At 46.6% G+C, this 19,990-nt stretch overlaps 1 protein-coding gene across 5 annotated transcripts in view; it reads left to right on the plus strand.

Annotated features, from left to right (window-relative positions):
- The first annotated feature begins 12,571 nt into the window (after nucleotides 1–12,571).
- Ano2 (anoctamin 2) overlaps nucleotides 12,572–19,990 on the plus strand; it is a 328,395-nt gene continuing 320,976 nt past the window's right edge. For 2 of the 5 annotated variants that reach the window (XM_031383473.1, XM_031383478.1), the window contains exons 1-3: nucleotides 12,677–12,872; nucleotides 15,304–15,488; nucleotides 16,816–17,142. In XM_031383473.1, the coding sequence (XP_031239333.1) occupies nucleotides 12,827–12,872; nucleotides 15,304–15,488; nucleotides 16,816–17,142 (558 nt within the window). In that variant the 5' untranslated portion in view covers nucleotides 12,677–12,826. Of the gene's footprint in view, nucleotides 12,655–12,676; nucleotides 12,873–13,670; nucleotides 13,739–15,303; nucleotides 15,489–16,815; nucleotides 17,143–19,990 lie in introns of those variants that run through there. The other 3 variants (XM_031383476.1, XM_031383474.1, XM_031383477.1) reach the window with 3 other exon arrangements.

Consider the following 19,990-nt stretch of genomic DNA (forward strand, 5'->3'; position numbering starts at 1 on the left):
GCAAGTCTTATAATGACAACATTTAGTTGGAACTGGCTTACAGGTTCAGAGGTTCAGTTCATTGTCATCAAGGTGGGAAGCATGGCAGAATCCAGGCAGGCATGGTACAGGAGGAACTGAGAGTTCTATATCTTCATCTGAAGGCTGCCAGGAGAAGACTGACTTCCAGGCAGCTAGGATGAGGGTCTTAAAGCCCATATTCACAGTGATTCACTTCCTCCAACAAGGCCACACCTATTCCAACATGGCCACATCTCCAAATAGTGCCACTCCCTGGGCCAAGCATATTCAAACCACCACATTCCACTCCTTGGCCCCCATAGGCTTGTTCAAACATGTGACTCTGTGGGGGCCATACCTAAACATAGCATAGTCGTCCCCAAAGTAAGACAGGAACCCAGCTGGGCAAACTCTAAACTCTGCATCTCCATGTTGGATGTCAACTCTGTCTTTAGATTTGCAACTCCTTTTTCATTTTTGTTGACTGCAACAGACTTCTTCTCCTGGGCTGGTTCCACTTCCTATTAGCAGCTTTCCTGAGCAGATAGCCCATGGCTCTGACATCTTGAACATCTTGGGGTCTCCAAGGCAATTTCAACTTTATAGCTTCTTGTTCCATACATGTCTGGTCTGCACATGGTCTGGACTCCTCCAAGCTTGGGTCACATCTCCAGCTTTGCCCTCTGTAACACTCTAGGCTCTGGCTGACTTCACTCCACTGCTGCTGCTGGCTGTGAGGTTCCCATGGTACCGGTGTGGCTGCACCTTCACTAGTGGCCTTCCCTGGCCTCTCACAGTGCTAAGCCTCAACTGCTCTCTATGGCCCGCTTCATACTTCAACCAGAACCACTTGGGTGATTCTTACACATTACCAAGTCCAGTTGCACCATGAGGTACAGCCTTGGCTGTCTCTGGAACACAGCTTGTGTGTGCTCTCAGAAAACATTTCCCAGAAGACTTTACGTCAGTGATACTAGTCTCTTCTAAATCATTGGTTATTTCTTAGCTATAGCTAACCAGCATCAATTGTCTCAGTAGTCTCTCCTTTCTTGACTCTAAATCCACATGGCTAAAGCTGCCAGTTCTGCTGCTTGCTGAGGCCGGAACATGGCCCCCTTTCTAGCTTTCTATTTTCCAACTCCGTCACTTCATAAACTTGGCAGTCCTGAAAGCTACTCTGTATATTGACTGTGAATTCAGAGATCTGCATGACTTTGTCTCCTGAATGCTGGGATTAAAGGCGTGTACCACCACGCCTGGATTTAAGATTTTCTTCACCTAGAACTTGCTATGTCCTAAGCTGGTCTTGAATGCAAAGATCTGCTTGCCTTTATCTACTGAGATTAAATGTGTGTACCACAATGGCTGGGCCTAAGCTTTTAATAATGCCTAACATGATATAACTCTCCTCCCTACAACTGTAAATGCATAAACAATAAGTTTAGCTGAGTAAGATCTTGTCCTTTAGTCACCACTCACTTAATTCCATTTAATATACTTGAACACAGGATTCAGCTCCATTTTACTTTCTAGAGTCCCTATATTATTACTTGAACCATATATTTTATATTTTTCCCTTCTCAGTTTGATTTTTTTCATTAAAACATTCTTCCTAAGACTAAATCAGAGAACAAAGTCTCTGCTAAGCTTTTTTTTTTTTTTTTTTTTTTTTTTGAGGCTTCCTTTGTCAGTGCAATTAATATAAAAATCTTTGCCTTAGACTCAGGTAGATTCTATAGGCAAGAGCAAGAAGCAGCACAAGGGCAAAATACCACAAAAATAGTCTCTAGGGCACATAGTGGAATTCTTCTCCACTGAAACCACTTGGGCCAGGTCTACACAGCTCAAATCACTCTCAGCAACAAAGTCTTCCACATTTTTACTAGAATAACCCATCAAACATTCTAGTGTTTTCAAAATCCTAAGTCCTCAAATCCACATTCTTCTAAACAAAAGCATGGTCAGGCCTATCACAGCAATACCCCATTCCTGGTACCAACTTCTATTTTAGGGTTTTTCGGCTGTGAATAGATACTATGACCAAAGCAACTCTTATAAGGACAACATTTAGTCGGGGCTGGCTTACAGGTTCGGAGGTTTAGTCCATTATTATCATGGTAGGAAGCATGACAGCATCCAGGCAGGCATGGTGCAGGAGAAGCTGAGAGTTTTACATCGTCATTTGAAGGCTACTAGTAGAAGACTGACTTCCAGGTGGCTAGGATGAGGGTCTTAAAGCCCACACCCACAGTAGTACACTTCCTTCAACAAGGCCAAATCTACTCCAACAAGGCCACACCTTCAAATAGTGCCACTCCTGGGTGGCCAAGCATATTCAAACCATCATGGAGACCATGTCTTGAACAAGGTGAGATGGACTCTCAGGGATGTCCTCTGACCTCCACACTGCTCCATGACCGGCACGTACCCACTCTGCCCCCTCTCTTTTCCTCCCTCCCCCTCTCTCATTTCCACTGTTGCTTTTTTTCCTCTCACATACAAATGATGCTTTGAGATGCCATCAAGAAGGGAAAAGATAACCCATGTAAAATGGGATCAATATTTGTATGTTATAGACCAGATAGAAAGCTTGTTTCCAGAATATGTAAACAATTCTTACAACTTCAAAACAAAAGACAGTAATCTAATTTTTAAGTGAATGAATAATCTGAATCTCTCCAAAGAAAGTACACAAATGACCAGCATTCCGTGAAGAGATAGTATCATTTGTCATTAGTGAAATACAAACCCATCCTGAATTTTAATGTCCAGGCCTCTAGTTCTGAATATTCATCTTCACTGGATTAATGGAAGTTGTAGGTGTGCTCAAGAGAAAGAGGTGATTAGAGATGGGAGATGTTTGTGAATGGTGGAGGGGCATGAGGGACATTGAGGGAACTCACCAAAGAGATGAGCCAATCAAAATTAAAGTGGAGAGAAAGAGAGAGAGAGAGAGAGAGAGAGAGAGAGAGAGAGAGAGAGAGAGAGAGAAGAGAAGAGGAGAGGGAGAGATGGAGAGAGGTAGAGACAGAGACAGAAAGAGAAAGAAAGAGAGAGAAGAGAAGAGAAGAGGAGAGGAGAGGAGAGGAGAAGAGAGGGAGAGATGGAGAGAGGTAGAGACAGAGACAGAAAGAGAGAGGGAGAGTGACAGAGAGATAGAGAGGGAGAGAGAGAATGACAGAGAGAGACAGAGAGAGAGAATGTCAGGGTGGGGGAAGTTACATTTTGCTCATTGTTCATGATGCATCCTATTCTTTAATGTTGCAAAACAGGCTTAACTAATGAGCTAATAGAACAGTTTTTGCCAGTTGTGTTGCAAATAGGTTGTTTCAAAATAAGCTTAATTAATGAGCTAATAGAACAGTTCTGACCAATTGTATTATAGATAGGTTGTTTCAAAACAGTCTTAATTAATGAACTATTAGAACAGTTTTGGCCAATTATGTTGTAGACAGGATATTTCCTCATGGTAGGCCAAGGAGGGCATATACACTTTAATTTGATCAGTCATGCTCCAAACCACAGTGTATAATGGGTTACCAATGAAAAGGTTTCATTTGGGTCACCTGTCTGAGTTCTAAATTATGGATTTTTCCATTGAGGACATGGCACAATCTCATGTTCTTCCTAGGGCTATTGGGAGGGTTAAAGGAGTTGATACAACCATAAACTGCTTAGAAAGTGCCTGGCTCTGCCTGCAAGATCAGGTTTGGGATGGGTTTGACTAATGAGACATTGCTATAGTTTAGATCCTCTCTGTCCCTCAAGAGCCCATATGTTGAAGGTTTGTTCTTTAGCTCATCACCCCATCTGGATATGGGGGTAACTTCACAAGTGGTAGAGGCGGGTGGCAGTGGCTAATAGGACTTGGGTAGGCATTTGGGACCATGTGATTGACAGGAATATCAGAACCACGGTACCTCCTCCACTTTTATGGCTTCCTGGATGCTATGAGGTAAACAGGTTCCTTCACCAATGCTTGCACCATTATGGGCTGTCTTGCTCCAGGCCCCAAAGCAGCAGAGACAACTTATTGTGGACCAAAACCTTCAAAATCATGATCCAGAAAACTTTCCTCTCTCAGTTGATTTATCTCAGTATCTATTCTAGCAGATGCCTGGAGATTTGACTAACACAGGAGTGTTTATATTTGATACAGGCATTAGGAAAGAGGCTGCTCAGTTGCTTGACAAGTCTCAAGACAATGGAGATTTTATAGTAACATTGAGACCCATGAAACAAAAGGTGCATCCATTCATGAATCATTTGTAGCAAGCAGCAAGGCCTTAAGGATCCCTCTGCCTATCCATCCCCCATCTCCCATCCATTCTTTCACAGACACCCCATTTATCTTTACTATAGTCACTATAGTAAGGATAGAATTTAGAAGATAATTTTAATCATGTTACTCCTCTGCTTAAAATCTTATTACAGTGGTATAAATCATGACCTTGAACATTAGCAGTGGGGACTGGCAGTAAGTTTTTAGAAAGAGATGCTCAAAGTCAAAGGTGATACAAAGGATCAAACAAGAGAAAATGGGAGCTACAGGAATTTCATTCTGAACACACACACATACACACACATAATCGAGAGAGAGAGAGAGAGAGAGAGAGAGAGAGAGAGAGAGAGAGAGAGAGAGAGAGAGAGAGAATACATGTGAACAGTTGAGCAGGAGAAAGTATTGGCAAAGTTGAGAATATAAATTATAATAAAAGAGCATCTAGAACCCATTAAAAATGTTTACTTTAATCCTGAAAGATCTTTTCTGTGTTTCATACCCCACAAAGATGGCTATTGACAGGACTGTGTGTGGTGGGACAGAAGCAGGAGGAGGCAGAAGCCCTCAATCCCAGGAGCCCAGTGATATGAAAGAGTCAAGTCAGAGACTGACAGTTCAGGACCAAAGGGTGCCTTCCTCTTGGACTCTCTTCTCTTGCTTGGACCACTGCAGATGCCTATTCGTCTTCTCCAGATAACTTTCACACTTACCACCCCAGGATTTAGGAAGCAGAGGCAGGAGATTTGTGAGTTAGGACAACCTGTGCTACATGGTGAGACAGTTCTTTAAAAAAAAAAAGAAGTCACTTTCTTTGGGGTCTTTCCTGATACCTCCAGGCAGTGGAGAGCTTTAGCCTTCCTTTGTCAGTCAGCTTCCTTCCCTGTGGGAACCTAGGGCTTGTTGGAAAGGACTGTGTTCTTTTCAGCCTTATAAACTGAACAGTTCAATGAATGGTAAGCTAAGTGGCTCTGGAATGAATTAACAGAGATGTAGAAGTTTGTGAATAGCAGCTCTGGCCTTCCTCGGGACAGCTAGGTATGCTTACAACATGGCGAATGGTGTGTGCAGTACAGGATGAGGAGGAGTGAGGTAGGAAGCAGATGAAGCAGTTCCAGCAGGTAGGTGTGTGGAAGACTGTGAAAAGTGCGATGTGAACTTTTTAGAAAACTCTGTTTTCGTCCTTACAAGAGTAGAAAGCCAGCAAATGGGAATGTCTTGGTCTAGTTACCGCACAAGGGCAGCCTGAGTCTGATGTGAGCCAAGACAGAGAGCTCTCCTAGTGGTATGACTGCGCCTGACAAGAAGCAGCTCAATGGAGGAAAGACTTATTCTGGCTCATGGTTTGAGGGGATGCGGTTCATTGTGGTGAACGAGCAATGTGGTAGGTGACTCCAGTGATCAAAGATTCTGTGGTGATTGCAGTATAGAGTTCCTGTTTGCTACATGGCAGCACTAGGAAGGAGGGAGAGATGGAGGGAAGAAAAGGCAGAGGCATAGAGGGAGGAAGGAGAGAGGGAAGAAGGAAGGGAGAGAGATATGAGAGAGAAGGAAAGAGAGGAAGATGGAGGAGTAAGAGGAAGGAAGAAGAAAGAGAAGGAGGATAGGAGGGGAGGAGGGAGAGAGAAGGAAGGGGGAGAGAGAGAGAACACTTAGGCTAGAAGTGAGGCTGGGTTGTAAAGCTCAGTGTCCACCCCCTGCTTAAGTGACCCATTTTATGCAATGAAGTCAAAGCCCCAACTCTTTTTATTGGGTATTTTCTTTATTTACATTTCAAATGTTATCCTCTTTCCCAGTTTTCCCCCTCTCAGAAACCCCCTATCCCATCCTCCCCCCTCCTGCTTCTATGAGGGTGTTCCTCCATCCGCCCACCCACTCCTGCCTCCCAGCCCTCGATCTCCCTACACTGGGGCATCTATTGAGCATTCATAGGACCAAGGACCTCTCCTCCCATTGATGCCTGACAAGGCCATCCTCTGCTACATATGCAGCTGGAGACATGTGTACTCCTTGGTGGATGGCTTAGTCCCTGGGAGCTCGGGGGGTGGGGGGTTGTCTCTTTATATAATGCCATCACTTGAAAATCAAGTGTTCAAATGCTTGTGGGGGCATTTTAAATTCAGATCACGAAATGGAGGGAATAAGACCAGCGCTAGGGAAGTCTATGCACAAGGTTATCTTCTGTGCTGGTACCACGTGAAGATGCTCGCTGTGGCAATGGGGTGTTCATTTGTGACTGAGCCAGTGATGAAAGGCAAGTAGAGCTAAGGAGGCAGCTTTGCAAAGAGCCTTTCTTGTGTGGCAGGACCATAGTTAGGTTAGTGTGGCTGCTCTCAGAGGCTGTGGGAGGCAGCAAGACAATTGGGTCCCATTGTAAACTGATGCCTGATCAGCAAGACAGTTGGGTCCCATTGTAAACTGGTGCCTCAAGTTCATTCAGGATTGCTCAGTGGAAGTGCAGGTTCTCCATCCCAGGACAGAGATGCTCCCAGGCTTATGATGGGATCACATCCCAGCAAACACATCTTGAAAATACTGTATGTTGAAAATGTATTCAATACATCTAGCACAGCCTACTTTATTTCCCCCTCTTTATTGAACACAGATTTTTTTTTCATGTAATATATCCTGATTACAGTTTCCCCTCTCTACTCCTCCCAGTTCCTTCTCTTCTCCTCTCCCACCCAGATCTACTTCTTTTCCTCTCATTAGAAAACAAATAGGCTTCTAAGGGATAATAATAAAATATAACAAAACATAAAATATAATAAGATAAAACAAAAACTATCACATAGGAGTTGGACAAGACAAACAAACAAAAGAAAAAGAGCCCTAGAGAAGAAACAAGAATCAGAGACCCACTGGTTCACACACTCAGGAATCCCATAAAAACTCTAGACTGGAAGCCATAATATATTTTGGCAGAGGCCCTGGTGTAGATCTGTGCAGCCCTGTGCTGCTGCCTCCGTCTCTGTGAGTTCATAGGAGCTTTGCTCAGGGCGATTTAGAGGGCCTTGTTTCCTTGATCTTCTTCGTCCCCTCTGCTTCTTACATTCTTTCTTCCATGGGGTTCTCTGACCCCTGAGGGGTTTGATAGAGACATCTCATTTAGGGTTGAGTGTTCCAGGACCTATCATTCTGCATAATGTCTGGCTGTGGGTCTCTCTCTGTATTTGTTCCCATCTGCTGCAGGAGAAAGATTCTCTGATGCTGGCTGAACAACGCACTGATTGATCTGTGCCTTTAGCAGAATGTCATTAGGAGTCATTTTATTGCTACTTTTTTTTTTTTTTTTTTTTTTTTTTTTTTTTTTTTTTTTTTTTAGAGCAGTAGTATTTGATTTGACCTTGGGTCTCTGGTTTCTGATCACCCAAACATGTCGGGTATGGGTTCCATCTCATGGAGTGGGCCTTCAGTCAGATCAGATATTGGTAGGTCACTCCCACAGGCTTTGTGCCATGATTGCCCTAGCATATCATGTAAGCAGGACAGCGTTGTACATCAAAGGGTTTGTAGTTGGCTTAGTGTTCACGTTTCTCTTTTGGAAGCATGAAGAGTACCTTCTTATATCAAAGGTGCTAGAACATAAGGTATGTAGGTGTGATACCTACATGGTTGATTGCCAGCTCAACTTCTCCTTGTTCAGTGGGTTGTGTGGGTGTTGGCTCCAGCAATGAGGCCTTGCTGTCAGTGTGTGGAGAGCAACCTATAGTCTTGACAACAACCTGTGTTGTTTGGGAATTCCCATGGGACCCCATTTAACCACCTGGGGTAAGGCCCTTCAAATGTAGAAGTGTCCAGGTCTCTCTGAGGCTTAGGACCTGGATTTCTGTTCTTAGCCTTGGAGGGTCAGGATGCTCTGTCTCCCTCTGATGCCCTGGCTTGACTGTCCTTCCCCCTTTTCATACACAGTCTCACTGCCTAGCTCAGGCTTGCCTGGAACTTACTATGCTCTCCAGGCTGGCCTTGGATTCATGGCAATCTTACTGCCTCCACCTACTTAGCTCCGGTGTTGCAACTGGTTGAGTCTGCCTTCTAAAAAAATCTGGGCTCTGCGTGCTTCACTCATCAATGATGGGGCAGTGATGGTGCCATCGGGGAGACTTGGAGGAAAAGCCCTGCTGCCTGGAAGCTCAGAACCCTTGGGAGGGAAGCCTGCTTCTGCAGCCCCTCGGTGATGCTCCAGAGCCTTGATCACTCTTGATAGATGTTGCCCTCTATCCTGCACTCTCTCTGATCTCTTGCTCCTGCTTATTGCCTTGGCTCTTGCTTAAGTTTTTCTTGAATTCCTGTCCATTGCTGCTGTTTGAATGCTCATTCTACCCTTAGTTCCATGTTCTTTCTCACCCTTCCTCTCTCTCTCCCTCTACCCCCAATATGATTTGAAGGTTTCAGTTGGACCCCCCACCCCCTGCTTCCCAGCATTTCTCCTGTCAACTGGCTCCCACCATCAGTGTTCCCATTAAAGACTGTGCCTTCAGGCCTAGACCTCCACCCAACAAGCTTACTAATGTTTTCAAAATGCTTTTTACTTCTGCTCTATGGGAATTCTGTCTAGTGCTATCTGCTTAGCGTAAATGAACATATTCATCAAGGCAACCAAGAATTAAATGAACGGGTGGGGATGGGAAATCCTTGGTGATGAATGGGGGAGAGGGAACTAGAATAAGGCATATCAAAACTGAGAAGAGTGGGCTGAGGAAGGAACTCAGGGCAGCTAGAGATAGGCTCTGAAATCTGGCTCTACCAGTTTGTTCATCTAGACACAGGTCTTTCTTGGTCTAAATTTTCTATAGTTTATTTTCTCTTCAACTCGCCCATTCTACCTAAGGAGAACCCTGTTGGCACTGGGTGCTGGCTGGGCATGGGAAGTATGAACTGGGTAGTTGAGGTCTAGGAAGCCCTCACCTGTCAGCACCTGATGCTGGAAAGGTGGAGGAAGGTTGTGGAGAGCAGCTGGAGCTGGAGGAGCTCCATACCTTTTGGAATTAGGAACTGGACAGACAGGGGAAAGTTTGGGATGTCACTGGAATTTAGCTAGGAGCCACAGTGACTGTAAGTTGTTTTCAGTAGTGACTTGGTTAGGGTTTTACTGCTGTGAGCAGACACCATGAACAAGGCAACTCTTACAAGGACAACTCTTATTTAATTGGGGCTGGCTTAGAGATTCAGAGGTTCAGTCCATTATCATCAAGGCAGGAATGTGGCAGCATCCAGGCAGGCATGGCGCAGGAGGAGCTGAGAGTTCAACATCTTCATCTGAAGGCTAGTAGTGGAAGACTTGCTTCCAGGCAGCTAGGGTGAGGATTCTAAAGCTCACACACACAGTGACACACTTACAAGACCACACTTACTCCAACAGGGCCACACCTTCTAATAGTGACATTCCCTGGGACAAGCATACATAAACCATCACAAGTAGCATGTTGTTTATAAAACTATTGATTGCACCAAAACAGGAACTTGGGAAAACTTTCCAACTTTGTCTTCTTCTACTACTTCTTTCTTCAGTGTTTTACAGTTTTTGTTTCAGAGCATTTTCCCTCTTTTGCCTCTATGGTTAGATTTATCCCTAAGTAACGTTATTTCTGAAGCTGGGGGGAATGAGATTGTTTTCCTGTTTTCTCTCTAGGTTCATTATTAGTCTTTCAAAATCTATTGGTCTTTGTATATTGGTTTTATTGATTGATTGATTGATTGATTGATTGGATTTTTGAGACAGGGTTTCTCTGTATAGCCTTGGCTGTCCTGGAACTCACTCTGTAGACCAGGCTGGCCTCGAACTCAGAAATCCACCTGCCTCTGCCTCCCAAGGGCTGGGATTAAAGGGGTGCACCACCAATGCCCAGCTGTATATTGGTTTTATATCTTGATGTTTTTCTGGAATTAAAATAAATTTGGTCTAAAATTTTTTAATGGATACATTAGGGTCTTCTAAGCATAAGGTTATATCATCTGCAAATAGGGATCATTTGTCTTCTTATTTTTTCTCTCTCTTTATTGTTATGGCTAGTAATTCAAATACTATATTGAACAAGAGTGTAGACATAAGGCCCCTCTACCCTGTTCCTGATTTTAGAGGAAGTGATTCATCTTTTCCCCATTTAGAATAATGCTGGCTGCCAGCCTGCTGGAGACAGCCCTTGCTGTGTGGAGGTGTGATCATGTGGAGGTGTGATCATCTACAGTTAGTGCCCTCAGGCCTTTTATGATGATGGGGTAACTTCTCAGGTTTTTTTTTTTTCTGTGACTATTGAGGTAATTATGTGATTTTCATCCTTGCTTCTACTTATGCACTTATTGATGTGTGCACATTGATCTGTCTTGGTCATGGTGTACGGTTGTCTTGCGTTCATTGATTCGTACAAGTTGAACTGCTTTGGCCATGATGTATGGTTTTTAAGTATGTTGTCAAATCCTGCTTGTGGGGATTCTCCTGAGGATTTTTGCATCTATGTGAATCAAAGAAACGGGGCTATAGTTTTGTGTTTTAGTTGCCTTCTTGCCTGGCTTGGATACGAGGGCAGTGTAGGCTTCATAGAAGGAGTTTGGAAACATTTCTTCCCTTGCCATTTTATGGAAGAGTTTGAAGTGTGTTTAACTTGTATACATAGTTTGAAGGATTTACCCAAACTAGTGCTGACCCCCACCCTCATTCACTTTGACTGCAGTGACAGCTTGCTAGCAACTGCCACTGCTGTCATCTTGGTCCCCATGGCTGTTGTGAGTGCACCAGTTCAGTGACCCTGTCATAGCCAGAAGCCCCTGTTTTACCCTAGTCCTCCAGCCTGTTGACAGCACAATAGCTGTGTTGACAGCACAAAAATAGGTAGGTGAAGTATGAAGTATGTGTGTGTTAGTTCTTTGCAGGCCTGATGAAATCTAGCAAGGGACAGTCCTGGGATGCTTGTTATTGGGAGACTTTTTTAAAAAAGATTTCTTTATTCTTTATTATTTATTCATTTATTTAATGTATATGGGAACACTGTGGCTCTACTGATGGTTCTGAGCCATCATGTGGTTGGTGGGAATGAAGGTTGCTCACTTCTGTCGGCCCTGCTCTCTCTGGCCTATAGCTGTCTTCAGACACACCAGAAGAGGGCATCAGATCTCATTATGGATGGTTGTGAGCCACCATGTGGTTGCTGGGATTTGAACCCAGCAGGATCTTTGGAAGAGTTGTCAGTGCTCCTAACCGCTGAGCCATCTCTCCAGCCCTGTTATTGGGAGACTTTGATTGCTACTGTGGTGTCATTTCTTGTAACATCTTTTTAGGCTTTAAGAAATATCCCCTTGGGAATAAGTATCTGAAAAGTGCTCAGCTGTAAATGGGACATTTCTACCATGCTCCCCTGCCAAGGCTCAGCAGCCATCATGGGAGAGGAGGTGGAAAGACTGTAAAAGCCTGAGGTAGGGAGAACTGGAGTGAAACAGGGTCTTCTGGCTATGACAAGGTCACTGCACTTATACACTCACAACAACCATGGGGAGCAAGGATGACAGCTGTGGCAGTTGCTAGCAAGATGTCACTGCAGTTGAGGTGAAAAAGGTGGAGGGGTTGGCAGTTGGTTGTGTAAAGACAAAACCACAACTCGTCTGGCAGATGTTTCAGGAGCAAAATGTATAGGATTGGTGTCAAATGGGATATGGGGTATGAGGGCAGATGGATTTCCAGATATCTCTAGATTTCTGTCTGTGTTTTGAGTGTACAGGACATCCTGATCATGGATAAAGTCAGTAACCTTGTAAAAGCATCTTGCTAGGAGAAGATCAGCAGTCTGGTTTGGGGATTGTTGACTTTGAGTTACTCTCAGTCACCTGAGTGTAGGTGCCACACAGGTAGGGCAATGTGCACAACTGTCCCCTGAGAACTGTGGGTATTATGATTATAAAAAGATAAAAAGATATAGGGATATGTTTTATGAGGGTGTCGTGAGGTATGGGGTAAGGGGTTGCCTCATCAGGCCCATGCCAAGGCATCCCTTCTCCCTGAGGGACCAGCCACACGACAGTATAGTATAGAATAGAATTTATTCAGGGCATGGGGAGGGGGGGTTAAGAGGACAGTAGAGGCAGAGAAAGGCAGAGAGAAGGAGAAAGTAGAGAAGTAGAGGCTGGCTATGACCACGTGGAGAGAGGAGGGAAGGGATGGGGAGAAAGGGGGATTAAGGGGGCAAGAGGCAAGGGAGAGAAGCAGGAGTAAGAGAGTAAGAGAGAGAAGAGGGGGCAAGCAGCCCCTTTTATAGTGGGCCAGCCCTACCTGGCTGTTGCCAGGTAACTGTGGGGGTGGAATCCAGACAGAATACCAACAATGGGCAGAAGATAAACTGTGGAAGTTAGTGACATTGTAATGACATTCTCAGGAGTGGAAGAAGGTAAGTTTGGTGAGGCCCCAGGTTCTACACTAGGGAACATCTATCTAACTGATGCAGAGCTGAGTAAAGATGCAGACATCCTCTACCCTCATGATACCTAAAAGCACCAGCAATGTCCAGGGATCTGTTTGATGTTTAAGGTAACACGTGCTAAGAGCCAAGAGACTAAAGGATGAAGAACAATGATTTCCAAATGAATTGGCTAACCCATTCCACAGGTGGGGTGTGATAGTCTTGACCTCTTTCTCACTGATCCATTCTCACCTCCAAGCTTCATAGGGAGTCTCTGGAAGTGTGTCGACCTTCTTTCTTGATGGCCTGGTTTTGCTCACCCCTCCACAGCCTTCACTTGATGGCACAAACCAGGCCTGTGCTTCCAGATCTATGCTATTATTGCCTGGAATGCCTTTCTAGAATTGTGGAATTTGAACCAAATATTTCATCCTAATCCATGGGGGCTGGGAGATTGTCATAAAGGCAGAGCCTCCAGGTAGTTGTGGTGCATTTGGCCAAGAGGACGCAGGGGCTGCAAGCCAAGATGGCTGGTGGAGGCCCCTGGGGCTTCCTAAGAGATGATACACAGTAGTTTGACTGAAGCTCTGGATTGCTTCTCAGCTATGATTTGTGTGTATGAGAAGACAACTCCCAGGGACAGGGGTCCTAGATGAGCATCCTCTTTATCACCTCAAAGTTTACATCTGGACTGTCCTGGGACTTTAAGACCAAGCCTTCCAAGGCCTTCTATGAGGTATTATCTTTCTTGTCTAAGGTTTTTCCCTGGGACAGTTGAGGCAGAAGTACACAGAAAGGCATAAAGGAAGGAAAGATGGGTCAAGATGGCAGAAAAGAATGGAGGCTCCTCCGTAGTGTCCTGGGCCGGGAGAACATTGTACTGGCAGGATGTGTGTGTGCTCTGTGTCTGCAGAGGACCATCATTGTTTCCCCTGACTTTCACAAGTTACTCACTCTTTGAGATCCAGTTTCAGATTGGAGTTCTAATTTGATTTTTTTTTTAGGTTTTTGGTCTCCCGAGGTTGAGACCAGAGTCCCCACACACAAGGAAGCATGGCGGATGTTTGCCTTGGTTAGTTCCTTGGTTAGTTGCTGTAACAAAGGACATGAGGAGAAGCATTTTAAAGAAGCCAAGGTTTATTCTGGTGTACAGTTTGAAGGGATGCCTCACTTGGGAAAGGCATGATAGCAGGAATGGCAGGCTGGCTGGTCAGGCAGCATCCACTGTCAGGATGCAGGGAATGGACAGGAAGTGAAGCTGACTACAAAACTCCAGACTTGCTTCTAATGACTCCTTTCCCCCACAAGGCTCTGCCTCCAAAGGTTCCATGGTCTTCCTAAATAGGGCCACCAGCTTCAGACCAAGGGTTTAAACATCCAAGCCTGTGGGGACATTTCTCATCCAAACTACAGCAACCCTGATGAACACCATCAAGTTCCCCAGCAACCTCTTAAAGAGGCCCTCCTTCTCAAGTTCCACGACCACGTGTCCTAGACCCCTGGGAACAATCCGGTAGATAGCTGGATGCCTAGGCACTAGTAACTGATCTGATGGTGATTCAAGATTTTTTTTCCAAGTTGGGGAACTATGCTCTACCACTAAACTGCCCTCAGTCTTGAAAGGATTTCAACAGATCTTTCAGAACTGCCACTCCTTCATCCATTGGAAGGGGACTTAGGACCAAACTGAGTGTGCTTAAAATGAAAACGAGAACGATAATTATAATCACCACCCTTTATTGTGAACTCAGAGGCTAATCACTATTGGGAGTGTTTTGCATATATTCTTCTGTTCCCATTTCCACATCTGTCCTTCGGATTTGAGATTCTCCTCATTTTATAGCAGAAGAAGCAAGCCACAGTGCTAACAAGTGACAGAGCTGAGGTTTAAGCATAGGCATGCTGGCTGGAATCTCCTAGAGAAGAGACTAGAAAGTAGAGGGTGTCTGACCAGCTGTGAGATGTTGGTGACTCAGGGTCCCTGACTGGCAAAGGCCAGATGAGAACTTGACCTGAACAATGGCCTACGAGAAGTTCTCAAGTGCACTGGAGGATGCTCCCTATTTATAAAGTACTGTTGCCCTCTCTGGGTCCACTGCTGCCCAGTGGGTCCACTGTTGGTCTGTCCTTGCTCTGTCCTTGCTGGTGTTCAAGGTGCCTACTGGCCTTGATGTACCGGGGAAGGCCCTAAAGTCCTGTTCCCCTGGGAAGTGCTCCATCTCTCTTTCTTCTTCTTCCAGACTGCAGACTCCCTGTCTAGCTATCATGGTCCTAAGGATAAAGTAAGGACAGAACAACAGTGCATCAGTGGTGGAGAGATTTGCCTAACAGGGACCATGCACTGGCTTTGGGCCCCACCATTGCATGTTGAGCACACACATGTGAGATTACGACAGCTGTAGTGCGTGTGTGTGTGTGTGTGTGTGTGTGTGTGTGTGTGTGTGTGTTTGATAGGGAGTTACCACTAGCTTTTATCCCCATTGTCCAAAGGCCAAATAAGGCTGTAAAGAAACAAATCCAACTGCAGGTCGTCTCTGTGGAGCCACAGAGAGCTCTAGTGTAACTGGTTTAGCATCTGTGTCTTGAGATTCCTATTGCCTGAACTTGTGTTGCCTCTCTTGCCTTCCTTCCTCACAGACATCCCTCTGCTCCCTGGATCTCCACGTCGGCTGAGTTCACGGACAGTGGCCAGAGGAGGCCAGGGCCCCAGACATGGGCAGCAGTACCTCAAAGTGCCAGGTCCCCAGGCCCCAGGTCAGAGGAACAATTCTAGCCTACACTCTAGTCAGGCCTCCAGGAGGGAGAGTTCCCGATACCGTTCTGTGAGTACTGATGGCTGCCCCATGGAGTCTCCCACCCAGCCCTCCTATAGTTTGTGGCTGATGTGTGCTGATGAGAAAAGCCCTGGGTTTTTGGTAGAATGCTTTTGTCTTCCCTATCTCACACATTTTGCAGCAGCCCTAGCTATCCTCTTCAGGGAAGGTCTGGAAATGAGAAGGCGAGGAGAGGTAGATGATTCCTACCTGTTGGGCGGGCAGACTCCTGGGCTCAGTTCCCACAGGCCTGAGAAACCTGCCTCCTCAGCTCTGGTGGCTGCAAGCCTCTCTCCTGTGCCTGGCATTTCATCTGGTTGCCCCGGTGACCTCTCAGGTGGCTGCTGAGGCAGCTGGGTATCAAACCAGTAATAAACAAGGGAACACCCCGAGGGATGGAGGCAGGTCCCTGCCCTGCTCCGCCTTGTGCTCTTTCCTCTTCTCTCTACCTCTCCAGTCCAGAGAGGAAGAGAGAGAGGAAGCAGCTACTTTCTCTGCGTCTGTCACTGGCAGGGCCCTTGCTAGTGGCTGGAGAGGAGGAGGAAGAGGAGGAGGAGATGGCTTTGTGAGGGGGCAGAAAGTCCAGTGAATTCCTGTGGGTGGGAGAGGAGCCTAGAAATTGGCTTTTGTTGGGATGGATCCAGAACACCTGCCAGTAAGTAAGCTGGGTGATTCTGGAGAGTGTTCGCAGGCTCACGTGCAGCTCTCCTAGGAGCAGCACATGCGTGGGTGTGCCACGATGCATGTGGAGGGTTGCGAGTTAGTTTGTGTGCCTGTGCATGTGGATGCCTTCACATGTGTGCAGAAGTGCAGAGCCGGGGAGACGTGAGTTGGGGGGACCGCTTGCAGGTGCAAATGCATGTGTTGGTGAGCAGGAGTGGGCATGGGCTTCAGTGTTCAGGGCAGGCTATGTGGACTGGCAATGGTGTGTGCTCCTGTGCGTGCAGTCTGTCTGTCTGTCTGTCTGTCTGTCTGTCTGTCTGCCTGCCTGCCTGCCTGCCTGCCTGTCTGTCTGTCTGCCTTTGCTTGTCTCTCTTTGACTCCCTATCTCTGTTTGTCTGTCTCTCTGTCCCTGTCTCTGTCTCTGTCTCTGTCTCTCTCTCTCGTGTGTGTGTGTGTGTGTGTGTGTGTGTGTGTGTGTGTACACTGATGCCCGGACTGCACACGTGGATGGAAGGCTCCATGTGACCGGTGGGCTCAGGCTGCTGCTCTATCCATTGGACAGGCGGGGCGTCTGAGAGACTTGCTTGCTAGCCTGTCCCAGAGCATCAGAACATCCTCTTCTGTCTCCTACTCTCCTTACTCTGACCTCACCTGGGTTACCTTCTCTGGCCAGGTCATCAATAACTACCTGGATGCCAATGAGCCCGCGTCCTCGGAAGCCCGTCTGAGCCGCATGCACTTCCACGACAACCAGAGGAAAGTCGATTATGTGCTTGCATACCACTACCGGAAACGAGGCTCACACCTGGGTCATGGCTCCCCCGGACACTCGCTGGCTGTTATCTCCAATGGGGAGACAGGCAAGGAGCGCCATGGCGGGGGCCCTGGTGATGTTGAGCTTGGGCCACTGGACGCTCTGGAAGAGGAAAGGAGGGAGCAGCGAGATGAATTTGAGCACAACCTGATGGCGGCTGGGCTGGAGCTGGAGAAGGACTTGGAGGTGAGGCGGGCCAGGCCACAAGTCTCAGGGTGGGATGGGCCCTGGTGGTGAGCAAAGCTATGGCTTTGCCTTAGCAGACAGTTTTGTTTGTTTGTTTGTTTGTTTGTTTGTTTGTTTAGATACTTTTGCCCAAGCCCTTGTAGCAGAATTTTGGTAATGTGATAACTTTGACCAAGTGGTTCCATGCCGCTGTGGGATGGCAGTGGTGTGCCTTGCCCATGCCTGATCATGCATGCCCCCAAAGTACCTATCAGTCTGGTTAGAGACTGAAGGCAAGACATGGCGCCCTGAAGGTCCGTGGCTTTCTCCAGAGTGGTTTCCTTGCATGAAGACCTGCTTTTCCTGTTGAACTTGGATCTAAGTTTCTTTGTGGGGATACAGGGATCCCCTTCAGTAAGGGATGGGCATGCTCAGAGCACCCCGAGGAATCTGTAATGAGACACTTTACCGGAACTGAATGGGACATCATTGAACATATTTTTGTAAATCTGTAAGGTATGTGTGTGTATATTTGTGTGTGTGTATATGTACATGTATATGTATGTGTACACATATCTGTATTTCACCCTTGGTAAGCAGGCTAAAGCAATCCATGGAAATCTACATACTCATCCATGCACCCATCCTCCCACCCATCCATGCACCCATCCTCCCACCCATCCGTGCACCCATCCTCCCACCCATCCATGTACCCATCCTCCCACCTATCCATTCACCCATCCTCCCACCCATCATGCACCCATCCTCCCACCTATCCATTCACCCATCCTCCCACCCATCCATGCACCCATCCTCCCACCCATCCATGCACCCATCCTCCCACCTATCCATGCACCCATCCTCCCACCCATCCATTCACCCATCCTCCCACCCATCCATGCACCCATCCATGCACCCATCCTCCCACCCATCCTCCCACCCATCCATGCACCCATCCATGCACCCATCCTCCCACCCATCCATGCACTTGCCTGATAACACTCTGATCTTTTCAAAATAACCTAGCCTTACTATTTCTTCCAAACTGTCTATCTCTAATCTTCTCTCCTCCTTCAAAATTGTATTCCAGGCTAGCCACCAGCCTAACTATAGCTCTGGGTCGGTCATCCTGGCCTCAGGCTATATCAACTCTGATGGAATCCTCCCTTCCAGGAGCTCTTGCTCAGACCCATGCCCTCACTTCAGGTCTCTGCTCTTTCCTCCTTCCCCAACCATCCCCAGTAAAATGTCATGAAACCTTTCATTTTCCATCCCTGGTCCCTCCTCTTCTTTCCTTGATCCTATTTAGCTGAGCGCTGCTCCCTACAGCAATGCGGTAGAGTTGTCTCTCATCTGTGCCCCACCAGCTCCATGAAGTTTAGGGCTTTGTTTCATTTCCTGCTACAGTCCCAGAACCTGGGATACAATGTGTATCACAGTAGGTGTCTTATAATTATCAGTTGTGTAAAGGATGGGCCTCTTAGAGGAAATTTAAGGTCTTTATTTGAAAATCAATAACCTCCTTGCTGGGCTCTGGGGTTACGTGTCCCACCATTGCGTGGGGACATGAAAACATGTAGCACAATACTGGTATACATGAGGTGCTCAATGAGTACTTGCTATGATTTATTTTTTTTTTTTTACTATTTTCTTCATGCAATATGTTTGGATTATGTTTTTCCCACTCACCCTCCTAACTCCTCCCAGGGTCTCCCCACCCTCTTACCCATTCAATTTTATGTGTCCTCCTCAAAAAACAACCACGCACAACAATCAAACAAAAATCAAAACAAACAAAAGGCAAGTAAGTTTTAAAAAAAGCCACAACAACAACAACAACAACAACAACAACAGCAACAACAGAAACAAAAAAAAAATCTACAAAACAGCCAAGGAGTTTGTGTTGTGTGGTTATCTGCTCCTGGACATGAGGCCTGCCCCGGAGTGTGGCTCATAAGCTCTGTGACACCTCATTGTAGAACATAAGTTTCCTCTTTGGCAGTGAGCATTAGCTGCAAACAGCTAATGGGTAGGAGTGGGACCCAGGCCCACTTTGCCCTCTCTATGCTGGGATTCTTTTTTTTTTTTCTTCGAGACAGGGTTTCTCTGTGTAGCCTTGGCTGTCCTGGAACTCACTCTGTAGACCAGGCTGGCCTCAAACTCAGAAATCTGCCTGCCTCTGCCTCCCAAGCGCTGGGACTAAAGGCGTGCGCCACCACTGCCTGGCTAGGCTGGGATTCTAGAGGACCTGCGCAGGCTCTCTGACGCTGCTACGGTCTGTGAGTTCACATGGGCACGAGTCCTGTCGTATCTGCAAGACACTGTTTCTTGGGATTCATCCCTCACCTCTTACAGTCTTTCCTTTGCCCTTTTTAAATAGATCCCTGGGCCTTGAGGGGAGGGGTTTGATGAAGACATCCCGTTTAGGACTGAGCTGTTTAAAAAGGGTGTCATGCTGGAAGCTGGGAAGGCATTCTCACCGGGGAAACTAATCTGTAAGATTAACGTTAATGCTGGCTTCATGCTGGAAGGGGCTCACAGAGGTTACCCATCCCTTTTCTGGCCTCACGTGGGGTGCCTGTATCTTGGCTCAGGCCCTGTGGTACATGGCTCATCCAGACTCTTTGGCAGGAGGCCTTCCTCCAGGCCACCTAGTCACCTTTTGAGTTTGGGCCCCTTTACTGTGAGATACTTATTTCTGCTGTTTGAAACCCAGAGCTCATTTGGTCTAGTCACTAGGAGTCAGCTGAGCAGTCATCTTCAAGATCATGGCCATACGAGGAGCTCTGGGTGCTTGCGGTCCATACAGCTGTCTCCAGATGTCAGGGGGGTGGACTTGGTTGGGAGACGGTACAGGCCACACTCAGGA

This window comes from Mastomys coucha, unplaced genomic scaffold (assembly GCF_008632895.1).
Source record: "Mastomys coucha isolate ucsf_1 unplaced genomic scaffold, UCSF_Mcou_1 pScaffold20, whole genome shotgun sequence".
Taxonomy (NCBI): Eukaryota; Metazoa; Chordata; class Mammalia; order Rodentia; family Muridae; genus Mastomys; species Mastomys coucha.